The following is a 24,561-nucleotide window of genomic DNA, read 5'->3' as shown; positions in this document are numbered from 1 at the left end:
ACTACAGAAAGGAACCAACTCAGAGTGAGGTCTGCAGCACAATCACTCGCCTGTTTGGGATGATGAACACCCATAATTCCTCAAGATTTCAGCAGGAGACGAGGGGTTTTGCACCTTTGTAATTCAAGTACAGCATTAAGAATAAAAGTATAACAAGGTACAAAACCCCATATCCAGCAGTCCAGATAGTGAAAAATATGAAATTTGCTATACTAGGAGAAAGTCACTGGCTACAAATATCATACAAAAAGGGTATTCAGATGAGCCACTACACTATCTGGTAATTCTTAGAAACACTGCAGAGGTAACTTGCCACACCAATTCCACCACAGACACCAAGAGCACTTCCAGCTGAAAAACAACCTCAGCTTTTCTGAAAGGTTTTCTAAGAAATCCTTTTTTTCTCCTTTAGCAAGCTGTGACTCATTGCTCTCTATAGCACAAACAGCTACCAGATACAGAACCCTAAGTGCCAGAAAACGCTCCACTAGCTCACAGAGAGTGTTTCAAGTGGGAGCTTCAAAACGGCCTCCAGAACCACACTCGTGTTCAAAGGAGGTGCTAGAGAACACGGCTGTGTGAAATTTGGCAATGCAGCTTCACTGGCAGGAACACGGAGGTTAGTTTTGGCTCACACGAGACCCTCCACCCTGTAGTTTGCTTTGAACAGTTTTAATGAAAAACTCAAAGTGAGATTCAGCTGTAACCATCAGTTTTTATCTAAGGGTGGTCAAAAGCAAAATAAAAATTCTACTTCTGTGTATATATATGTTTTGGAGGCGGTATGCATCTCTCCTTAGAAGAGACTCTGTATTTGAATTATCTTTGGAAGGGAAGATAGCTAGGAGACCTATAATTCCCTCTCACATATGCATGCAGGCAACCAAAACAGCGATGTGGTGGAGGATGGGGTGAATAAGTAAGAGCATTGTCCAACTGGGCAGCAGACAAGCCTGTCCACTTTACTACTTCTAAAGGAAGAGTTAGTCACTCCTTCCACCTATTGCAGCAGCAAAATGAGAAAATACTGCTCTTCAGCTTGAATAGACATTTATCTCATCAAAGAATCTAAAGATTGCTCCAGAGGTGCTATGAGACCCACATCATTAGAGTTTTGCCGCTTACCACATTGTATTTTGGAAATCCTCAAGCCTCAGAACACAAGTGGAAGGTGAATGAGGTAAATCACAGGATGCATCTTGTTCTGACATGTGACAAGAGGAGGGAGAGAGAAAACCCACTTGAGGATGGTGAGTGGGAATACAGGATAAGCAGGACAGCCAGCCTCCCCTTGACAAGCATGCAAGTGAGCTGGCTGCCTGCCCCTCCAGGGCCTCCAAACACTTCAAAGGCAAGAGGTAGTTACAGGCCACTAGGATGTTTTCCACCCAAAAAACCATTGATTTAAAGGGAGGGTTCCCAGCACCCTAAAAAATCTAATACCTTGCTAACACAGAGAACCAACATTTAATTCAAGTTTTCTATTCCATGTAAAACCAGAGAACATACACTTAGCTTTCCTCTTCTGCAGACACTGAAAATTCAGAAAACAGGACAAGCTAGCTTATAAATAATTGCAAAGCCCCTCCTGAAAAAGGCTGAGAGGGAGGTGGCATGAAAGCTCCCGGCCAGGAAAGCTGTGACTGCCAAGGAGCAGAACAGAATAAGGACAAGGACAGTGTGTGATATCCCAGATCCATCTGTACGCAGAAATGAAAGGCATTGAGGAAAATATCAGTGCGGGTTATGGCAGGCATTCCCAGGTGTGGGAAAATCCTCAGGGGAAGAGCACCATCAACAGAAAATACAGCAGACCTTATAAGAGACAGCTGACGTGGCAGATCCTACAAAAGCTTGTCTGCAGTATCTGAGCATCTTTTGTTCCCTAGCCCTATTCTTTCACCTGGCAGCTCACAGATTAAAAGACCTGAAAGATGTTTCTGTCACAGAAGACTTTTCCTCAAAAGGCTCCTAAAAGGAGGAGGGACCAGGGTAATGCAGGGTCCACTACAGGGGATCCGTGGCAGTAGAAGCTTTACCCTTCTAATAACAACTCCCCTACTTTTCTGGAAATTCTCCCTAACCCTATCCTCTCACTACCTGCAGAGTGATAACAAAGCCAACATTGTCCATCAAGTCTCAATCTGAAGTGACTCATTTATTCTCAGGAGCTTTGTGTTCATTTTTTCAGCCTGGCATCCTAACAAAACAAGGTTTATGTCATCATATTGCCTGTCATATGTCTTAACTGTTTGTTCCTTCCTATTAACTTTTGAATCACACCGGACTGGGGATAGAGAGCTATGAGAGAAATTGAGTTTCTCGGATAGAAATTGAGTTTCTCTAAGATCGGTGAACCTCCCTTTGATTGGGTAGGGCAGAGACCCCAGTTCACGTCTCTGCTGAGAGAAAGGCTAAGAGCAGAGGCAGCACTTATCCCTGCTCTTGGGTCTGTCCTAGGCAATCAGCAGGCATGTGCCACCCGGCCAAACCACACAGCTCATTCTGCTTCTTGTCCTGCTGGTAGGCAGAGGATGGGAAAGGGAGATGAGCGTGCCTTGTGGGGAATGGGGTCAGGTGGGGGGCTCAGCTGAACTTCCTCAGTGGAGAACACAACATCATCGCAAGTCCGGCCTCACACATAAGAAAACTTGTTTTCCCTGCCAAATGGCCTATAACTTCATGACACATCATCAAGGACAAATGCCAATATTTATCAAGTACTCACTGAATCCACTGTGTAGCCACACACCAAACAGCAACCAGTTGGAGAGTTCATCCAGTAGATTTGTTGCTGCAACTTTTTCTTCCCTTTTGCTTAAGTATGGCAAGCAATGGAAAAGTCATGTTGAAGTCACTTTGTCTCCTAATGTCACGACTTTCTGGGTCTGCACAATTGATGCAGGGTTTCTTGAGACAAGCAGAAAGTGTGTGATGAACCAAATGCGAGCACTCGGGAAACAGCGCTCCTGCAAGACTGCAAGGCTTGGCTCTGGAGTTAGTTTGTGACGTCGGTTAACAAGCAGCTATTTGTTCCAAGTGTGCTCCGCTCGGGCATTTTCCTGGATCTACTGACCAAACTATGAATTTTTAAGGAAAAGGAAGGAAGAAACAAAATGCCCCTTTTTGCTGTAGCACCACATGGTAAATTTCATTTGTCCCATCCCAACTGCTTCTAGTGACAGTGCAGTGTTTGTCTGAATTTTTAACAGATGTTTCTAAGTACTCTTGACCACTTCTCTCTCCTGAGGATTTCTGCAGTGGGATAGCTCTAGATAGTAATGCAAACAGAGCTTGTAAGAGGCTCTTGGGGATAAATCTGTAGACACTGCATCTAGGATGGGTGTGGGTATGGGTCCAAGCCTTATGAAACTTTGTAAATATCCTCCAAAGACTAACAAGCTGGACTGACCCTGCCTGCAGATGTTTTTGAGCTTACCAGCCCCACAGTGAAAAAACACAAGACAGCTTACAGATAACTGCAACACTCCTGAAGCAGCCCGAGAGCAGGACTTGAACCAAAATTTATAAAAGCAGGATATACTGAAGCAGAACAGAATAATGCAAAGGATGATGTGTGATGGTGTAACTCCATTTCAACTCAAAATACCAAAGATGCTTCAAAGGGGACCGGTCTGGGCTGAGGCAGAATTTCCCAGATGTCAGGTTGCCCTCAGGAACAAGCACACTGGATTCACTGGACAGGTGTGAAGGTACTCATGCAGTCAGAACACAAATAGCTTTAAAAATAAATAAATAAATCTCTGCTTTCATTTTTAAAGAAAATGAGCATCTTGCGCTAACGCCGGGTAAGGAGGCAGTGACGTCTGCCTGAGTTTGTACACAGCCTGAAACAATCAGCTAAAACATGCTCATGGCTGATAGTTTACATTATCAAAATGTAACCAGAGCTATTTAATTCCAAAATGAAATCTATTAAAGCTATTGTCAGTGTTTCACAGCAGCTGAAACTGTTTTTTTAAAAGGTCAGTCTACTAGCTAGAGAGTGAAAACAAGCAAGGCGGCTGTGCCAGCCCTTAGGACGTGGCTGCATCCTGCAGTCTGGCTTTGCATTCCCTTAAATGTCGGGCAAGAAGCAGCCGCGAGGTCTCAGCGGAGCCCGATGGCCCTGCCAGCCGCGGGGGGACGGATGGAGGCTCGGCTCCTGCGGGGGGACAGACAACAGGGGAGCTGTGGGCGGTGGGAAGCCGTGGGGTGAGCCTGCATGGGGTCCCCCGCATGCCCCCACCACAGCACGCTGCACCTACGCCTTGCTGGGGGCACAGAAAGGGATTGCTGGAGAGGACACCACTTCTTTTTTCACCCCATTCAGCTTTGTGGCGGCTCTGTCATTCCCAACAATACCACAGCGCTCCCCCACCCCTAGAAAAACCCATAAAAACCCCAACCTGAGAGCCACTTCCTCACAAACAGCACAGCATAGCTCCAAACACCCCCACTGTCAGCAAAGACCAAGCATTTGCTGTCATCTTCTGTATTAGCATTTCTGTTAACCCCTTTGTAAGATCATTTGACTCGGTTTCAAAATTCCTCATTCTGAAAAACACTTGTTAAATATTGGCCCTGACTGCAACACAAAGTGATAGCTTGGTAGTCATAACCCACAAGATATATTTAGCCTCACAAACTCATCATCAATGGATTTTGAAAGCACTGTAGCCAACAGACTGGAAACCACATGCAATACAAACACATAATAGAACTTTTAATGTGCAAAGAGACTAAACAAAAAGATCCTTGACCTTCTTGCTTTCCCTTGCATACCATTATCCCCAGTGAGACAGCAAATGGAATGACGTGGAGAGCAACAGCTACCATCAAGCAACTTTGGAAGCCAATTTCTACAGTAGTTAAGCAGTTAATGACGTTAATCAGAATGATAACTTATTAAATTCTATATTTATGCAAATAGCATTTTGGCATATCGCATGGAGACCTGAGTAACACAGCTTGCCAGGAAAAGGTCCCAACATCTTTTATATTTACCATTTTGGGTTTTTTAATACCACGTAAAAGTGTCCACGATGGTCGGTATGTCAGACAAACCACACTTAAGTAAAAAGCTACAGTCACAAATTAATCTCCATCATCCCAAACAGATTAATGAACAAATTGTTTCATTCTTAACCTTTATGAAGCAAAGATTAATCTCTGCAGCTACATACAATCTCTGCCTTTATCTTTTTAACAAGAAGATGACATTTCTTATAGACCTTCCTAAAACAGGCAACAATTGTTGAACAAAGAAAACAACAGGTAGCCCTTCCTCTCTCCATGCTACAGTAACTAGGGGATCTATAGCACAAAAATATAAAGCAACAGAGTAGTTTATGACTCTGACACGAAAGGACATTATCTGCATGTGATGAGATGAATCAGGAAAAATGCATTTTAGGGTAGGCAGAACTTGAAACAGTCTTAGTTTTGTAAAGCCTGTGCAGAAAATTTACTTTTTTCCAAGAGAAATAGCTGGCAACTTCTTGGCTCTGGGTCATGTTTAAATTCAAAAAGAATGGAAGAAGAAGGGGATTCAAAGAAGAGCTATGAATTGCACTTTAATTGCTTTCAGGATGTCAAAAAGAATATCAAGATGTGCTTATGCATGTAGCTTTCCCCTGTCTTGATTCTGTTGTTTAATAGAATTAAAATTCTGCACTGAATTTTACCCATTCATTTGGTTCACTCTCTGTCTTCAAGAAAATGAGATGGGAACCACTTGCTACAGGATGTTCTGCAAAATTAGTAGTTCACCAATTGAAATTGTACCTCTATTTTGAAAATCAGTAATATTGCTTATACACAAGCCCTAACTGTTGATTTATTTATGTAAATATCTGTGTATCTAGGTACCTTCTCTTTGTTTCTGCAAAGCCTGCAACACGATGTTAAAATATCTCTAGAAAAAAAATAATTATCCTTTTTTCTCCACTTTGGGTACAAATTTCTGGTTTTTAAATGAATGTGCAGGTTTCCTGTTGCTACATGAAGCCTTCATTTCAAAATACCAACTAATTCTAGGGTTAATTAAAACAGAATGTTTTATATCACAAACACTTCATTTCTTACAGCACATATCTTCTCTACCTTAATGTGATTGCTGGCTATTAAAAGAAGAAGGATTTTATTTTTTTAATTTAATAAAATAATTTAAAGTTTTACAGCAACTCACTTTATAGAGTCAACTTATGCAAGCAATGAAGCCTTTCCAGAGAAAACAGGATTCTCCGCACCTCCCTCTGGCTTTTCTCCCTACTGAATGCCGTGGCCTTCACTCAACCAAAGGAAATGAAAGACAGACTGAGACAACAGCATCACGTGGGTGAAGGTCAGATTGATTTTCAGCTGTGTGGTGCTGTTTTATCACCCTCAGGACAAAAGTTAAGCCCTTCATTTTTTTTCATGTCTGCTTTAACAGAGCAACTTATTTTTTTCCCTGAAATTTTGGTTGGGCTCCATACCACCAGAATTACCAAGGATAGCCTAATTTAAAACATTTGTGGAGATCTTCTTTCCACAGAGTAAAATCCAGAGCAGCCCACACACCACAACAGTTCTATCCATGAGTTTCCTCTATTCCCTGTGTACAAATAGTGGCTCCTTGAAACTACTGAGGTTTGTGCAGTGACATTTGCTGACAGCAAAAGAAGAGTGGGATGCAGCTGCCGGCTGTTCAGCATGATCCTGGGCACGGGAGAGGAGCAGTTGCTATCTCAAAAGGGGCAAGTTCACAAATTGTTTTTTCTCCCCATCCTCCTTCCCTCCCTCCCTCTCCTCCCTTCTTGGAGTGGCCAAGCTCTCCCGCCTGTCACTCGGTGATCCGGACATGCACGGCCAATTGCTGTGGCAGCCCCTGGAAAAGCAGACAGTTTTGCTAACTCAGATTGCACTTTTCCCAACTCCAGTACCACTCACAAAAAATCACTCTCCCCAACTTGCTGTAAGGACTGGCTCTCCTCATTTCTCTTCTAATTAAGACTGGTGCTCCCCCAAAGTAATGATGTTATTTTCAATACAATCTTAGCCAGTCAGGTCTTCAAAACCAAACTCATTAACAGAAAATGAGGTATTTTGTACATCACAGATATGTATATGCACACCTAATTATTGAGAGAAAGCATCTTCCCTCCCATTTCCAGTTTTCTGGCAAAAAGAAAACTCAGTATTCTCTCATTTAAGGTGAAACAAGAAAATCCTACTCACTTTCATTTCCTTTTGTGTTAAATTTTGGGTTGAATTTGTCTTATTTGTGTGAGGAGTGCAACAGCATTGTGATTGCTTCCTAAAGATGACAGTTTATCCTCCATAAAAAGCAAGGACTACTATCTGCTTTATTTATGTGTACCAGAGGTTCTGGTCAAAATCAAACCCAGTTACACTTGATAGCATTGAAACACCTTGGAATACAATTCCTACATGAAACAGCTCTTGTAAAACGAACCACGACAAGTGTCTGTAAGAGAGGAAGGAACAGAGAAGGGCTGTAAGGTGAGATCAAGCAGCTATCCAGGTTGGATCTGAATGCGGTCTGAATGCAAATTAAATAATTTGCTAGGTTTTTGAACAAAGATTTGACTAGCACATGTCTTTACTTCATCTGAACCTAGCTGAGATTGCCTTCTGAGACAGCACAGGGAGCAGCTTGATTTTTCACAGCACCTGAGGAGATCTGCTGTTGCTGGTCCCCACGGGATGGTTCAAGGAAGGCTCTGCATGTGTACAGAGCTCTAAGGAGGAGCCAGCTCTGGGACAATGGACAAGAGAGTAACTGCAGCTGAGAGTAAAGGAGAAACCAGTAACACAGTAAGGTGTAACTTAAATGTATAAACTGTGAAGTGACTCAGTTACATGCGGGGCCGGGAAAGGGCAAATGCCAGCACAGCTTCGGGGAGAGGACTGCTGAGAGCAAGATATAAAATGGTGGCAGTCCAGAAAAGAGCAAGGAAAAAGCCTCCGAGGAGGGACCACAGGGACACAGGCAACGGGGAGAGGGGAGGGCAGAGAGCAGTCACCCCGAGCACACACCCACAAGTCACAAAAGCACAACCTCATATGATGCAGAGACAAACCACAAACTGAGTACTACCATAAATGTTAAATAACTGTCCTAGATGCATCTTGAATTTTTGGCTGGTTTTGGATTGGTTGGTTGCTGTGGCTGATCAATGTGTATTGAACAATGTACTTCAAACCTGCTTAAACTACTCTTGGAGTCCAGTAAATTACTGGCACTCACTGTTGCTCAAAGAAAATAAACACAGGTGTGTGTATTTATATTTCTATAGACTGCGAGTTTATAAAGGGAATTTATTCTACTTTTGTCTTTTCAAATTTTCTAATGAATAATTAGTAGATGTAGCTTTCTAAAATGACCATTTAGTATAAATTATATCAAATCTCATTTATTTTAAGAGATATCATTAAGTACAAAGTCTGCATGAGTGAACTGGGTTCACTGTAGAGGAAATGACTGGGAATTATGTTCAAAAATCTATTCAAATGTTTAATGTAACAGATTCCCTGGAGAAGAGAAAAGCAATGGGCTTCTTCAGCCTTTCCTTATGTCCTCCTCAGCAAGCCTAACAGTAATTGAGTAGCAACAAAAAGAGGAGCCAAAAAGTCTTTCACCATTACGTTGAGAAAGATTTTCAAGGAAACTTAAGGAAGAGATGGACCCACAAGCCAACAAAATGGTGCTTTCAAGGGGAAGTTCACCCCCATGGTTACAGGCATCACCACCAACAAAATCCACCTGGATTAAAGACCTTGGCTCTTCCACCAATTTCATGCATGTCATTAAGCAAACTGGTGCAGTTACAGTAATTGTCATCCAAAATAACTCAGGCTGTTAAGGGGAATTATCCCCCCAAAGCCTGACCTCTTGTTCCCCTCATGTCAACATAAGGCTTGTGCAGCTCCATAGGGCACCAGATCTGGGAGCTGCACAGACTAAAAATCAGTTCTTTTAATTGTCAGCAATGTCAGCTCCCAAAGACAACACAAACCTTGTACCAGCATAAGGCATGAGATGGGAGGAAGGAAGGAGTTCTCCTTTCAGTAGGAGGCAAAACTTAAGCCAAATTACAGTGACAACTTCTTAATTCCATGATGACAAAAATAAGAATTCCTTGTGTCAGGAAGAGGTTGCTAGTCTAAATGTTTAAAGACTAGAAAGTGCTCAAATGCCCTAGGAAGTATTTAACGGGAACAGACCAAGTGCCTTGAAAACACCAAATCAATTTTTTCATTAGTTAAGACAATGAAAGCTTCTTATAATAAGCAAGATGTTTGAATGACATTACCTGTAGTTAATACATGTAATTTAACTTAAATTTCTTCTGAGTATATTTTCAACAATTTTCAATTGAATATGAAATAACAAAATCTATTTTTAAAATTCACCCTACTGTTAAAAGCACCTATTAAAATAATTTAAATGAAACACCATTCAGAACATACATACTTGTTGCCAAAGCTCTGAAGAAAGTCAGAAGCTACTTAGACCTCTGGTGGAGGTCCTCTGATGTGCAAACCCGGCTTGGAGAGTAACAGCCTCTCCAGCAGGTGCAGGGAAAATATTTCCCTTATTCAATTTATTTGACTGGTTCAGTCCAGTATGCAGTTTTGTTCAGAACAGAGAAACTGTTTGGCAGACGGTCGCTACTTTGCTTCTTGCCAGCCCATGGTAAAGAAAGGCGTGAGACGCCCACGGAGAACAGAGCACCCGGCTGGGGCTGTCCAGGGAAGGACACGTACCTTGGTGGATCCATCCTGCTCGCAGGGCACCGCTGTGCCGCAGGGGCGCGGGGCTGCCGGCCGGCACAGGGGACACCACGCAGCCCTCCCTCGGGTGGCACTCGAGGCAGGCTGAGCCCTGGGCTCCCGGACCCAGAGGCCATGCGGAGATGCTCCAGCGAGCGCTCCCAAAGCCAGCCAGCTGAAGAGGACCAACCCATGCTGGCACGTTTCCCTAAAGCCAGCCGGCACCAGGGGGTGGAGGCTGCTTTCTGGCTTCCCCAAGCCTGGAGCACAGTTAATAACATGCCAGCTGTATCTGCAGACAAGCCAAGTTTAATGAGGCTACAACAAAAGCATTCAAATATGCACTACAGAACTTCTGTGGGGATTTTTTTCTAGAGCTTGTTTTTAAAAAAAAAAAAAGAAAGATAGGAATTCTTGACAGTGTTTGTACACATACTTCCTTCATTTTTAATTGATTTTAAAAAAACCACCATTTATATTCTACAAATTCAAAGAAATCAACATTAGAAAGACTTGTTTAATCCCACTACTTCCAACGGAAAAATTATGTTGTGTGATGAGTGCTTGAAATGCGCTGCTGGTTGCTTTTTTCTTAATAAACATTGAAGTCTTAATTGTTTTTCCCCTACATGGCCAGACACCATCTTTCTGTCTGCCAGGTCTTCACACCAGGACAAGTACTGTCCCTCGCCTGCTGCTCGGGAGCCAGAACAGACACACAAACATGACCACATTACTGGCACAAGTGATGGAGGAGAGAGCTGACCCCACGCTCTCCCATCAGCCACGCTTCACCATGCTCCTGTCTCTTACTCTGGGTCAAGGTACAGGAGGTATCTGTAAATGGACTGCAAAGAGGGATTTGGAGACAGTGGAGGGAGCAGCAAAAGAAGTCTGCTCAGGCATGAGTGGGTAGAGAAGGTGGAAAAGGAGCAATCACTCACTTTCTCTTCCGCCAGAAGAACCGGAGAGTATCAAGTGAAAGCAGGTGACAAAACCAAAGTGAACCAAAGGAGGTACTTTTCCCCGATGCATAATTGAGCTCTGGGTCCCCACCACAGAAAATGCTAAATGAACTTCAAAAGGGAAATTCATGGAAAAAGACTATCTGAATAATTTAAATAAAAGCACCACAAAGTGCCCAGATAAGTTTGCTGACATCTAGAAAAACGTTCTGGAGAAATGGCACTATGGGACCATCAGGCTGGCTCAGTACAGCCATCCTTATATGACGACTACTTACCCAACGGTCTGCGAAGGATAGGGCAAGAAATCAAGGAAAAAAGCACACTCAGAATGCACCTCTTGTTCACTGCTCACATCTGCAGTCTGAAGATCTCAACAGCTCTTAATCTGCAAAGACTGTTGGTATGGCAAACAGTTTCTTCCCTCAACAGCCCATAGGAAGGCAATGCATGCCCTTCAGCAGCATTGTAACCACAAATAATCTATGCTCTTGTCCATCTGAGACAGGACAATCCCAGTACATCCTCCATTGCACTCTCTAAGGCTTTATTAAAGGCCACTTTATAACAAGCACACATCTTGTTGTAGTCCTGGGTACCCTCACTGCAGCTGTGAACCGCGTTTCATATACTGGGTTTTGTCTAAAACCCCCTGAATGCTGGGACCTGCTTATGGCAACTGGAATCCTTCCTCCTGTAGGCACAGCTGCCCTTGCAGCACTTGGCAGGCTCCAATCTGGGAAGGAGCCTTTCCATTGCAACCCCTCCCTCTTCTTAAAAAAAAAAAAATTTACTTAGATTTCTATAATGCCAATAAACAAGCCTGCCCCATGTAGACTCCCACAATGCTCCCTCTGCTGTAACATGGTGATGGATTACCCTTTGCAAACACAAATCTGAAGCAGGAGAGGGGGAGGTAGAGCTCCAGCACCCCTGGTGCCACAGAAGGGCTGTCTTGAGGCCTGGGGTGCTGCAGGGGGATCTGGGTGGGCTCCAGCTCCCAAGCGCAGGTCCTGCTTCACACAGGAGGTCTCTCACACTGGCAGCACCCAGCACTGGCTCTTGCTTCGTATTTGGGCATTTGGGGTGATTCAGTCTCTGTACATCTCTTCATTTCTGATGCAGCAATGTATCAGGAGGTGAGACTGGCTTTGCAGACAGCCAGGGGCTGACCTGTACAAGACTACCAAAGAACAACATGTTTCCTTTAAGAGGCCTCATTTAAGACATGCACCCACTTTCTCTTTTATTCATTTCTATGCATACCTGTGCTTACTTTGCAGACTACTTTTTGAACTAGATAAAAGCAGATAAAAGAACTCAATTAAAGTAGCAAGAATGAAACAGTCCCTTGCCAATACAAGCAGGCTAACTTGTCATCCTCAGCTCCTCACTGGGCCATATGTTTAAAAATGACAGGAAAATGTTCTTCCTGTGTGAAAAACATATGCTGCTTGAGGAAAGACATCATCATCGCTACGAAATGTCTGTGCAGCCTCAGAATGCATAGCTGGGCCGTCCACAGTGACTGCTGGCTACAGGGGGGCTAAGAAAGGGGTGGAGAGAGCTCATTACCTCCCTCCTGCCAGGGGTTTTGGTAGTGTGCAACCAAGCCGCCCGCAGCCGCGCTGGCAGCGCTCCTATCTGCACGAGCAGTGCCTGGTGCTGCCTCCCTTGCCACCGTCCCCGGGGGGACCCGGCACAAAGGTGGCCATGGCGATTGGCAGGGGATGTTGCCTGGCGCACTGGCACACTCTTATCAGCGAGCACACTGCCCGGCTCCGAGCGCCGGCTCCCGCGTGGCCGCGGATCTGCCGTGGGCTCGCGGCCGGGCCCCGCTCAGGGAGACCCTCCGCGAGGCCACAAAGCGCATCCCGAGCTGGGTGTTTATGGCGAGCGAGCATTGTTTGAAATTCACGTGTCCCCCCACCACAAAGCCCTACAGGCCTTGGCACGCCTGCAAAATCCAAGAGAGCCCGACAAACAAGTGCTGAGGCTCAGCCCCACCGGTGCCTCCCCGTGCCAAGGGGTAAGGGTGGGGCTGGGCGCCCTCGCTGGAGCAGAGCAACCAGGGGCTCTCACCTACCTTTGCCTGCAGGATGACCCTCCGATCTGCCGGATAAGCAGTGCTGTTAGGAAGCATAACACTTTGCACAACTTTGTCAAACGTATGCAATACATGAAAGGCTACACTAAAGCACCTTTGCCAGCAGCCCCCGCCCAGGGGGCAGAGCCAGCGCTGGTGTCTCAGCAGACACTGCACAGGATGTGCTGCAAAACCTCTGCATGGGCAAGGGTAACACACACCCACCCTGACATTAAATTTGCGACTGTGCTTCTGTTTGACTCCAGATCCGAATTCAGATGTGGGGATGTGCTTTGTGTTCTACACCATAAATCTATATTTCACTGAGGGCCTGCAGAGAAAGCCAGTCAGCACAGCTCCTTATCAGCACACTGGTTTTCTGGCACGTGCAAGCAGAAGTCCTGGAAAAAGGTCGGTTGGGAACCTCCAGGTAAACTCAAGCATCACCTGTGTGGTGACAGCAGTCAGACCACCCAAACCACCCAGCCAAGTGAACCCCTACAATAATCTGGGGTTTCAGAGCTCTCAGCACTGATGGGCACAAATACTGACTGCAGGGAGACATGTGCAGCACCTGGATACTGCAGCCAAGTGCCCAGGATCCCTCCCAAGAGCCCTTGGGATCCCTGTGCTGCCCCTGCAGCTGGAGAGGGGACGTCTGGGACAAAGTAAGGACAGGAGCCTGCGCTTGGAGCCCTCCGAGTGATTGACAATAAAAACACTGCCCCGGTGCCCATTTTCAGATCTAGACAGCAAGAACTGAGGACTCCAGGGAAAATCCATGTTTTTACAGTTTGTGATATTACTGAGCTTTTCTGGTGCCAATTTTAAAACACTGCTATGACCTCTGGAAAGTGGGGAAACTGCATTTCAGCACGACAACATAGAAAAGAACAAAAAAAGGAAACTTGTTATTTTTTTAAGCTTGAAACACTAGTCAGGTTAAGAGAAAGGAGCAGAATTCTGGCAAGGACAAGAGCACTCAGACTGAGCCACAACACAGTAATTAGGGCCAGTAGGTCATTAGAGACACAGCTGTATAAACTAGGTGTATAATTAAGTTTCCACACTGCTTTTTCACAACTGTATTTCAGTTTCTTTTGTGGAGGACAATCAGTAATTGATTAATTTAAAGATGCAACAACAGCAGCAGCAAAAAGAGAGGAAATCTCTGACTTGCCAATCGGGTGCAAACAAAGATTACAATTTTGGGGAAGGACTAATTTTGGAAATGTATGTAAGATGTCTCTCTTTGTCAGCGGGAAGTACAAAGTGCCACCTGACAAAAACATTCATGAGACATCATCACTTGTTGACAAGCTACCGTATATAGTTTTCTGGATAAGCATCCTGCATATACGGTTGCATGGCAATTATAATTCTTGTAGCAGGTGAAATATAAGAAAATGCAAAATTATACACTAGCATGAAACAGTTACAATACCTCGTTTCAAACGTAAGCCTAGTGTACAAGTTACAGGGCATTTAAAAGGAGCAACTGCAAGACTTTAATTATAAACTAGTTCCTACCGTAGAGTAGTTTAGAAAAATCAGCCGCTTCCAAGCTGGCAATATCCATATATAGCTCTGCTGCTGTTTGAAACAGACAACCTGTAAAGTTATCAACAACAGAAGAGGACCTCATGAAATGCTCAGAGACCCCGCCAAAACCTACTTCTGTCCGCTTCATTGATGCACTAATTTGCTTTAAAACACTCTACATTCACTTGAGCAACTGAAGAAACAAGCTTACGTGAGGCTATTCTGATCCATGGGAGGAAAGGGGCGGAGGAAGCAAAAATAACACAATAAAATACTGTAGCTAAACCCAGACTAATGCAGGTGGATTAAAACACACAAGCAAAATGACAAATCTTGTGACTTTTTAGCCACCTTTTATCAGACAACAAACCACTTTGCATCAGCCACCAGACATTGATATATCGCAGAATAGTTGCTTGATGTATGCAGCCTCTGGTGCTGGTTGTAGGACACAGTAAGTTGTAAATCCACATGTAATTCTTTACTCTTGTCACTAATGCTGTAAGATAGCATCATGCTACAACACCTACACTGTAACAGCAGTAAGCAAAAACATGTATAAAAAAGACTGCACATGATGCCAATGCAATTACTTGGTCCTCTCTAGTTAAGGGGATATGGGATACCAGTGAGTTTTAAATTCATTTTAAAAGCTTAACACATCCAGTGTATACACTAGGTGTTTTTATTTATTCTCAGTGTATTTTTTCAAGATGCTCTCTAGCTGTTTAAGGCACTATTTCCAGGACTGCTGCAGGAGAGCTCATTTGTGGGGGCAAGCTGGGAGACAAGGGACGACATGAGCCGGTAAGGAAATGTGGTGTTCTTTCAGTACAAGCTGCCCCCATTTAGACCCTTTTCAGATCCCTGTAGACACTGGAAACCTACAACCTGCAATCACAGACATCAGTCATGAGCAAAAGGTATAAAAGGCACCTAATTCTGTCAGAAGGAGAACATCTCTACTACACTGACATCAAAAGGAATGCCACGCACTTATGCTACCAGAAATGTCTAGATTTCAGCAGTGTTTTGTCCTCAAAGAAACAAGTCTGAAATACATGAAAAAGCAAGGGGGGAAATGGCTGTTTGTTACCTCCTTACATGTCAAAGCAGCTGCGTTCAAACTGTATTATAACTTCAGTGCACCGTAATGAATTTCTAAGGGATTCCAGTGAAATAGATGGTTTATCCTATTCTTTGGAGTGATCTCTTGTAATCCTGCAACACTCCTGAGCTACAATACCTTCCTAACTTCAGTATCCCAAAGGAAGTCATTAGTTATGTTGTATTATCAGCCTAGTGATATTATCGCTACAAATATTACCTGTATTGATCTGGACCCATGTAGACACGACTGAAAGCCCTGCTTCAGATTAAGACATGAAAATCTAGTTTGCCAAGAGGTCAGGCACTGCTTTACAACCTCAGGTGTGTCAGGCAGGTATTATAGGCAAAAGGAATGCTCATTTTGTGGGGTAAAATCTTAAAACATACCACACTTCCTAATGCAATCTTAGATTTTCACCCAGGTGGTGCAAGACTTTTCAGATGAACTGAACAAAGACATGCATTTCACATGCTTTCCATGAAAATTCTCATGGCTATCAGACAAACTGGTTGTTATTTCCTCAAAGTAAGGTATGTGAATATCAAGCAATATTCCAGATTGCCTTCATGGAAACATTCTCATTCCAAAACTTATGAGTGCAACCTTCCTATTTACTTTAAATCACTTCAGGACATAGATTAAACTAAGTAGAAAACAGACACTCTTGTTCTGGAACAAGGATATGCTCACATGGAGATAATTAGCACTTATTTCATGTATATGCAGATAGTGCCAGATACAGTGCCTTTTTGTAACAAAAAGTCTTTGTAAATCATCAGCACATGTGAAGATAGTAAAAGAAGATGAAATTATGTTACCTGCAATCAAAAATAGTGATGAGAATACTAACAAATTATTTTGACAAATCCCCCAAAATATAATTTATTTTTCTTAATCTCATCAACAGAATACTACATTGAGGATAAATAAAAACTGAAGTGTGAAAACACTGACTGTATTGACATGAATAGAATCTCTAGGTTGCTACATTTTAATTCAGATTTGCCTCAGGAAAAAAATTGCTCCTTTTCATAGTGCTGCTGGTCACCTGTCATAACCTTATGTTCCTCCTCTGGAGTCTCCCCCCAGCAGCGCCCGCTCCCTTCTGCCCTGCTCCACTCCCCCAGCGGTGCCATTCCAGCTGCTTGGGGGGTCACACAGTCAGCCAGACCCAAGCAGACACCTGGGCTAAAAAGATCCTTCTTTTGGTGGGGCTCCCCCCAGCACAACTCGAGTCAGAGCAGTGGTGGAGCAGCAGCTCCCAGGGACAGCTGCTGGGGACGTGCCCTGTGTCTGCACAGCCACCCACCTGCCCTGCTGGGATCCTGCCTGTCCTGCTTCCCGTCAGGGATGGCTTCAGGAACAGCTTGTCCCTGCGGCTGTTCCTTTGGAAAGGACCAATGTCTACATGGGCTGTGCAGCTCACCTTCTAGTGTGGAAAACAAGGGTTTCTCTGAATAGAAAATGGCATTTTCTTGCTTCCTACCCTGCAGCACAGTGCCATTTGCAGAAGTCTCAGGCCAGTGCCGTGGCTGTCAGCTGGCCGAGAAATCACCTTGCAAGGAGTAGCCTTTCAATTTTATGCACTTTCAAGTTTGCAGCCTGTGTGGGGTTTAAATGAGAGTGCAGAGCAAGGAGCCCTGGGGGCGGGCTTAAGACCGCAATCCCTACCCAACTGCAGGCTGGGGAAAAGCCCCAACATCCCTCTGTCCTTCCTCCCAGAAAGCAGATGGGAGTGAGAGCAGGGGGTCCTCTCCTCTGCAAACCAGAGTGAGACAACGGAGGATGCTCTTGGGGTGGGAGTCAGGCCAAGCCAAAGTCCCCACCTGACTCACCCTCCCTCCCTTGCTGCACTCCATTTCACGTGTTTTTTCTTGGCTGAGCATCATTTTAGTTATGCCCAAAAAGAAGAGCAGAAAACATGGACTAATTACAAAAAAAGTTTAGTAGCCAGGAGGAATATGCACTCAGGGGAAAGAGGATGGGATACTGCTGCACCGGAGGAGAAATTAACCCTCCTGCCTTCTGGCAGCCTCGACCTACCCGTCTGCCATAACAGCAACTGCCTAAAATATCTTAGACGAGTGTGGAGGATAAAGTGATGGCAGAGTATTCAACTCCGGAGAGGTGAAGGATGAGAGTCTCTGATTTAAATACATAGGAACATATTCTGTGCTCCCCCTCCTAAGATTTTATTTAATCTTTGGTAAAATCTGCAAAGCTTTTTACTACCCCCGTAAATCGGCTTAGCGTGCTCTGCAGAATACCTGCTGCTACCGCCGGCCACGCGACGGCAGCCGTGGAAAAGCAAGATATGTTGCAATTGTTCACACCGGTGCTCTGAGCTTGTTCTTACTTTACAGAAAGTAAAATCAAGATCAGCGTAGGCTGATGCCATCCTCACTTCCATAAAATTCAAAAGGCAGTGTAATAATAACCTAGGGAGAACGGTGTATTTTTAGGGTGGGATTACAAAACTCGCACTATGAATTTTAATCTCAGAAATTGTCATGTTCTTTTATGGGGTTCAGAGGCCTTTCTTCCTGGGAGTTTTGCACACTTCACTCACTTAACTTTTTTAATCTTCCTACATTTTGAGAGAGAGGGAAAAAACCTGCCTGAAAGTTTTAGCATTAAAAAAACCTCACAACATTTTTGTCTAACGTAATTACTGACAGATTCCAATTGGAAAGCTGTTGCTTTTATTTTAATTTTATTAAAGGAGTGAACAAAGGCTACCCAAGGCACCACAATAAAATTACATTAACTGTAAAATTACATTATTAATTCTTTAATCTCACTTGAGGCCTCAAGCTGTTGCTATGTCCAATTACCCAGCTAACCACCTGTCAGAACTGTAAAGCTAGTTTAACATTACCTCCAGGACAGTTGTGTGCCCTGTGTTCAGTCAGGTCTGCCAGTGAATCGAAGTCCTGCTGACAGTTATCGCAGGTGTAAATTGACTCATCCTCCATGTCTTCATCTTCCTCATTTCTCTCTTCCTGGCTCGTCACACTGTTCCTCTCTTCCAGGGCCCGGCTGTCCTTTGCTTCGCTCTCCAGCTCTCCTCCCAGGCCACCTGCCAACAGCAAGAACATCCTCTAAGTTTGAGAGGTCTGAAAAATAAGAGCTTTAAGAAGGATGTTGCACTTATTAAGATACATTTAATTACAGCCGCTCTCACATTATTCTCGACACCTTTCATTATATTAATGTGGTTTTTATACCATGTGGTGCAACAATTCTCAACTGTATTCTCTGCTGCTTAGTGCGAATCCTGCAAACACTCTCTTCTAATCTTCTCTGGTGGGTGTGTAGCGGGAGCCTCTAACTCTCTGTCATATAAAGTTGTTAGTGTTTTATCACTTAACCAGATTCTCAAAGCTTTAAAAATTGGCAAGATTAATTACAGCCCGCAAAGAAAAGGCATGTGCTGAATTTTAATTCTCAATGCTCTCCTCTTCCCACCGCCTCCAAGCCCCAATATTAGTAACAACAAGAAAAAAATGCTCTAGCTGAAGATCCCAAAGCACACATGTACCCCAGGATGCGAGAGGTCCTGCTAAACTAACGAGAGGCACTTGGTTGGGCAGATGAGCCTCACATTGTGCTGACCTAGCTGAGAGCAGACACATTGCATCTGACCTTCAGGTCTCCCAGATATTTTTTTATCTTGGTCCATGACCAGAACATGGGCTAGCACATATATCTTTGCCACCCCCTGCCTAGTTTTTACATGCATTGGTGCACAGGGAGACTGAGCTCTCTGGCAGCTCCTGGTGTGGGGCCAGGCACCCCAGGGCTGTGCCAGAGGCAGCTCCATACACGGGGCAGCCGGCTCTTCGCTGGCCGTGGGGTGGGTGGCAGGGGCAGCTGGTCACAGGCAGTCACCCCCCAACATGGCCTCAGAGGCCTGTCTTGAGGGATGGGCTTGCAGCCACATCCTCCTGCCTCCAGGACACCCCCTTGGCCACAGTGGACTCAGATGTGCCTGAAGCCAGTCATGCCCAATGGCTCCATGCAGAACCACGGACAACCCTCGCTTGGGCTCTCTGGGAAGGCAGCAGAGCTGAAAAGGCCCTTCTAAGTCCCTGCCACCCTCTCAGCAGGGAAAGCATCCATTAGACACACCAGCCATGCTGACCAGGCTTTGGTGACCAGCTGAAATGGAGATGGCTCTGCCTCTTCTGTACACGTGTGCCCCTAACACGGAGATACAGCCACGGGTGCTACACCTGCACTATTTCACCTGCCTCCACAAGAACTCACACTCTTAATACATCCCTGTTGGTACAACAGAAATAGTTGGGAAGTCATCCAGCAAAGTGAGACAAAACCACAGGCTCTTCCAGCAGAAGAGATCCTCACACACTGGCTGACCCCAAAAGCCCAGGAGCTGCTCTCAGCCAGGCAGGAGGGACATGCCACCTTGTTGGTTTGGGATGCATTTGGGTTTTAAGCCATTAACGAAACACCAGCAAACAGAGAGATGAATTGTTTCTAAAATTAGATCAGCGCCAAAAAGATTAAGGACAACCAACACTGAGAACATGAAACAAAGCTGAAAATAAAATTTATTGAAGACGAAAACTGGTTACCACAAGCACTGCAATTCAGACACACACATTAGTAGAGCTCTGCTACCACTATCCAGCCAGAACACATTTCATACCATCTTCTGCTCTGCAAATGGTAACATAAATCATCCGTTGTAAAACACTGCAGTTTTCCATGGAGCACTTGTAACATGACGTACCCTTCAAATTGCAATGGAAATATTAAAAATCAGTGCCTGCTTGTGGTGTGTCACAGCATCCCTCTTAGCAGTTAACTGATCTGCACATTTTCAGATTCTTTTACTGTTAAATTATACATACCTTTCGACTACAAAGTTTCCATTAAGAGCTAGATATAATGTTTGTTTTAACAAATCAGATGTGCCACTTACACAGCGGTAATGAATTTAAGGATTTGGTTATAAAAAGTATCACTCACTAAGCACTCCATATTGTAAGTCATCATCTGTACTACGTTTATTCAATAAAATGCCACTGGCTGAACCTCATGCTTTATAGACTCTTCCTTAAATAAAAATCTATTGTAATGAAAAAAACAATGATTCTGGTTTTCTTTATACTACTAACTTCACCAAATAATAAGTCACATTTAGAACTATGCTAGCTTTGCTTTATTTCACACATCATTTAATGTACATATTCAAATTATCACTTACATTTTGTCATATTTACTTGGCACACCATCCAGTCTCTCATCCCAGACTGCAATCACAAACATTTTAGCTCATTCAATCTTTTTAAAGCCTATATGTCCTGCAGACTTGATGGTTAATAAATCAGAATATCAACTTTCCAATTTCATAAGACAGAAACCTATAAAAGTAGTCCGAGTATATAAATCTAACCTAAAGAACTGGACCTGCTTCCATGTCGCCTGCTGACGAAGACCTCGGGGAAGCACTTCTGAACTGACTTTGCCACAGCCTGAAGAAGAAAGCTTTTAGGCAACTTTGGGGAGCTTAAAGGGACTTTCACTAATATTTTCAGCAGAAATTCTGTCTTTTGAGAGTTAACCTAAAGACCAGCTGATCTGCTGAGTATGCTGTGACAAATTCATCCTTGGTTTTACTCCAATACTTTGTGACTACACCAGGGATAAAGCTGCTCGACTGAGTCCAACAATAACAAATAATTTAGCACACTGCTTTAGGAAAAATAAATTGTACAATGTGAGATAAGAAAATAGATTCCCGACTGCAAAGCAAAATTCCAGAAACATTTTTTAATTCCCTGTTGAATGGGAAATATGATCCTCTAGGCAACTTCTCAAAAGTGTTGTTGCCTGACAGAGCTTTATGTCAAATAACACAAGAGTGAAGCTTGTAGAAATTATTTAGCAAATGTAACATAGTTTTACAATGAGATTTTTTTTGTTTTCAGTGAGTTGAAGAAATTGTACATGTCTGCCACACCTTGCTGTTACTGTCCATCAAACAACATGGGCTTCGGATTCCTCTGCTGAGCTGCTCACTTGGTGCTTGCCTTGTGAATACCAAACACTGATGAGAAAAATCTGTGGTGTTTCCTGGTTTTTTGACCTTTGTCTTCACTGTTTTGACCACAAGCTGCCAGTGGGGTATGCAGGGTGCGGACGGCCCTGGGGAGACACTAGCTCCTCGCCCAGGGGAGCAAAAATACCAGGGCACTGATGGGAATGGGTGGTCCATCCAGCAAGGAAAAGCTTCAAATGCAGCCCAGCTGCTCCCACGATGAGCTCAGTTTCCCTGATGAGGACAGCAGGCCATGAGCATTCCTCAGGAACTCATTTCTGAGGAGCTTTGCTGTAGGAGTTCACAAATTTAACCTGCGATTTTCCTGCTGGCAAGGAACTGCAGGAGCACCCCAGCGCAGTGCAGCCGGGCAGGATGGGCACATGGGCACGAGCACACTGCTGGAAGGGTTTGGGTCACCACAGGAGGCCAAGGCACTGCTGGCACCAGGAGCAGGGGTGGTTTTGGAGCTGAGCCTGGCTCTGAGGGGACGTGTCTGTGCACTACCCTGCAAAAGGGACTCCTTGGTTGCCAGAGCCAATAGCACCTTCTGCAGTTTCCAAACATCAGTGGCTGTCTTGTAGCACCAAGCACAGACCCATGTATTTACTGACACAGCTAATTTTTAAGACTGGATTTTTAAGCCTTGGGTTTTAGTGAACTTAATAGTAAGTAGTTTTTATCTAGATTGCCAGATAATCACAGTTACCAACTGTGAGGAATTTGTTTATGGAACACCACTGTGGAGGCAGCACAGCACCATGGGCACACAGCTCCCACCCACCACTGGCACGGTGTGCAGAGAGGAAGGGTACGGCAAACACCCGCAGAAGGGAGCTGCTGGCACCAAGTTTCAGGATAAATGATCACTAATCAATTCTAAGAAGGGCATAAAATAGGACCTCGCATTTCACAGAAGTGTTATTATTATTTTTAAATGAACCTGCCATATCTAATGATGGTTCTAACAATTTTCTTTTATGAGTAAGGGAGGATACAATTTGAGAGATCAGCCTTGAAAGTACACCTCACTACCCAAAATGTCAGGAAACAGGGTTGGAGGGCTTTTCTGTTTTTCTTTACTTTTTTTTTTCTTTTCTTTTTTTTTCCCCCTGCAGCACAGTGGAAGGCCTGCAGGGCTTTGCACAAGAAGAATATTTTACCCTATGACCTAAACAATCTGGCCAACAGTCAAGAATATGTTATTCTAATTGCCACTAAAGTTAATGTTGTTAATGACTCTTGGTTTTTCTGTACAAGCTATCTTATGCTCTAGAAAGTTACTATTTCAAAGGAGACATAGCAAGAACTGGGAGTGTTCCTGCCTGACCTGGTGGTCCAAGGAATGTGGCAAACTTGGCAAAGCTGGAAAAGTGAATTCCCAAAGGCCCAGTTTGAAAGTTGCAGTCAGTAGAAATGCCTTCTGAGCTGTGTTCAAAACAGCTCTGTTACAGGAACAACGTGCTCCTAGAGCCAAATATTTGAAAACAGATTACATGTACCATGTTCAGCTCGGGCCTCACTGAAATCAAGAGCAAATTTCCACTTGCTTCAGTCAGCTTGGGATATATGGCCCCACCACCAGGCTGGGACTGTGCTTGGAGCTCAGCGTGGCAGAGCCTCAGCCCAGGACCACAGTGACAGCCCAGCCACAGCAAACTGCTTTGGGGGCTTCAGGTAGTGATGCAGGACTGAAACAAAAGCTCAGAGCCACACTGGAAGTGATGCTGATGCCTACCTACAATTTCCACTGAGACACTTAGAAATGGGTAACACCATATAACACATGGGCCAGAGAAATTAAAAAAGAAACCAACCTCTTAGCTTATTTTTTCAGCTGTGGAATCAAATATGGGCAGTTTAAACTTTTTATTTTATCAGCACAATGCAGAGCAGGCAAGCCATTCTGTCTTTGTGCCAGTAAATTTTCTTTAACTTTTTTTTAAGCCTGAGGACTTTTAAAAGCTGGAATTTATCTGAAATCTAGGATTGTTCTTTGGTTGTTCTTCTACTATTTAGTGCAGGGTCATGTCTGGCTTTAAATGATTCTGGTTACAGGGCTTCCATCAAGAGTTGCTTCTTTTCAGCAGGCATCCACTGATGCAGTGCTGATGCAGTGCAACTTTGCCATGCAGAGCTATGGCTGCAAAGTTATGCTGTGCAAAGCATCACATGAGCATGTGCACACACATGCACAGCTTCTGCACATGTCTGACAGCTGGAAGGGAAAAGATAAAACGAAGAGTGGAAAGTGGAATCGCTTCATTCCTTGCCTTGGTCCAAACAAAAACAATCGAAGGTCTCACAGAAGGCTATGGGTAATTCCTAGGAATTTTCCCTCGATGCAGGACAAGTGATAAAAGTAAATGGCACTGAAGACAAACAAGCTGATTGATGGAGGAATGACGGGTGCTGGCACACAACTGCCACCCCCCTGGGGCCCAGCAGAGCCCCGAGGTGCCCGCCCACGGTGCGCCCGCCCAGGGGTGCAGCCTTCCTGCCCTGGGGCTGCTGCTCAGCTCCCCGGCAAGACAAAAGGAAAGGAAATTTCATCTATAATTAGGAAGTGAGAACAAAAGAGACAAATGACTTAAAGGAAAAGCCTAATCTAAACGTTCATTAGTAAATGTTTCGCTCAGCGTCAAATGCCAAAACAGTGTGGGGGAGGTCTCTACTTTTATGTGGTTTGTTACATTTTAGTGTTGTTCTTTAGCACTGTCACACAGAAAGAGAGTCCAAAGTTCTCTATACTTGTGGTCAAAGAAGAATGAACAGATGCAAAACAAGCCACTAGTGTTTTAGTAATTAAAACACAAACAAACTTCAGCTGAAATCTTCACGTAGGATGAAAAGTCTTGCCTTTGCTGGGTACCACCATTCTGTGGCTCTTTAACATTTCAAAAAATGTCTCTTTTAAACACTTGCATTTTGAACACAGGTGCCACCTCTCAATGGGCCAGGGCCCTCCTGTGAGCTGCTGTAACCTGTGTGCCTGTACCCGTATGAAGCT

The 24,561-nt window shown here is 44.2% G+C and overlaps 1 protein-coding gene across 2 annotated transcripts in view; it reads right to left on the bottom strand.

Annotated features, from left to right (window-relative positions):
* ZNF423 (zinc finger protein 423) overlaps positions 1-24,561 on the bottom strand; it is a 228,958-nt gene that overhangs the window by 142,459 nt on the left and 61,938 nt on the right. The window contains exons 3-4 of one of the 2 annotated variants that reach the window (XM_027685020.1): positions 18,363-18,563; positions 14,362-14,442 (exon numbers count right to left, since the gene is read on the bottom strand). In XM_027685020.1, the coding sequence (XP_027540821.1) occupies positions 14,362-14,442; positions 18,363-18,563 (282 nt within the window). The remainder of the gene's footprint in view (positions 1-14,361; positions 14,443-18,362; positions 18,564-24,561) is intronic. The other variant, XM_027685021.1, reaches the window with a different exon arrangement.

Source organism: Neopelma chrysocephalum, unplaced genomic scaffold (genome assembly GCF_003984885.1).
Source record: "Neopelma chrysocephalum unplaced genomic scaffold, ASM398488v2 Primary Assembly neopelma1_68, whole genome shotgun sequence".
Taxonomy (NCBI): domain Eukaryota; kingdom Metazoa; phylum Chordata; class Aves; order Passeriformes; family Pipridae; genus Neopelma; species Neopelma chrysocephalum.
The sequence above is the reverse complement of the archived record's forward strand: the minus strand, read 5'-3'. Positions and strand labels throughout refer to the sequence as shown.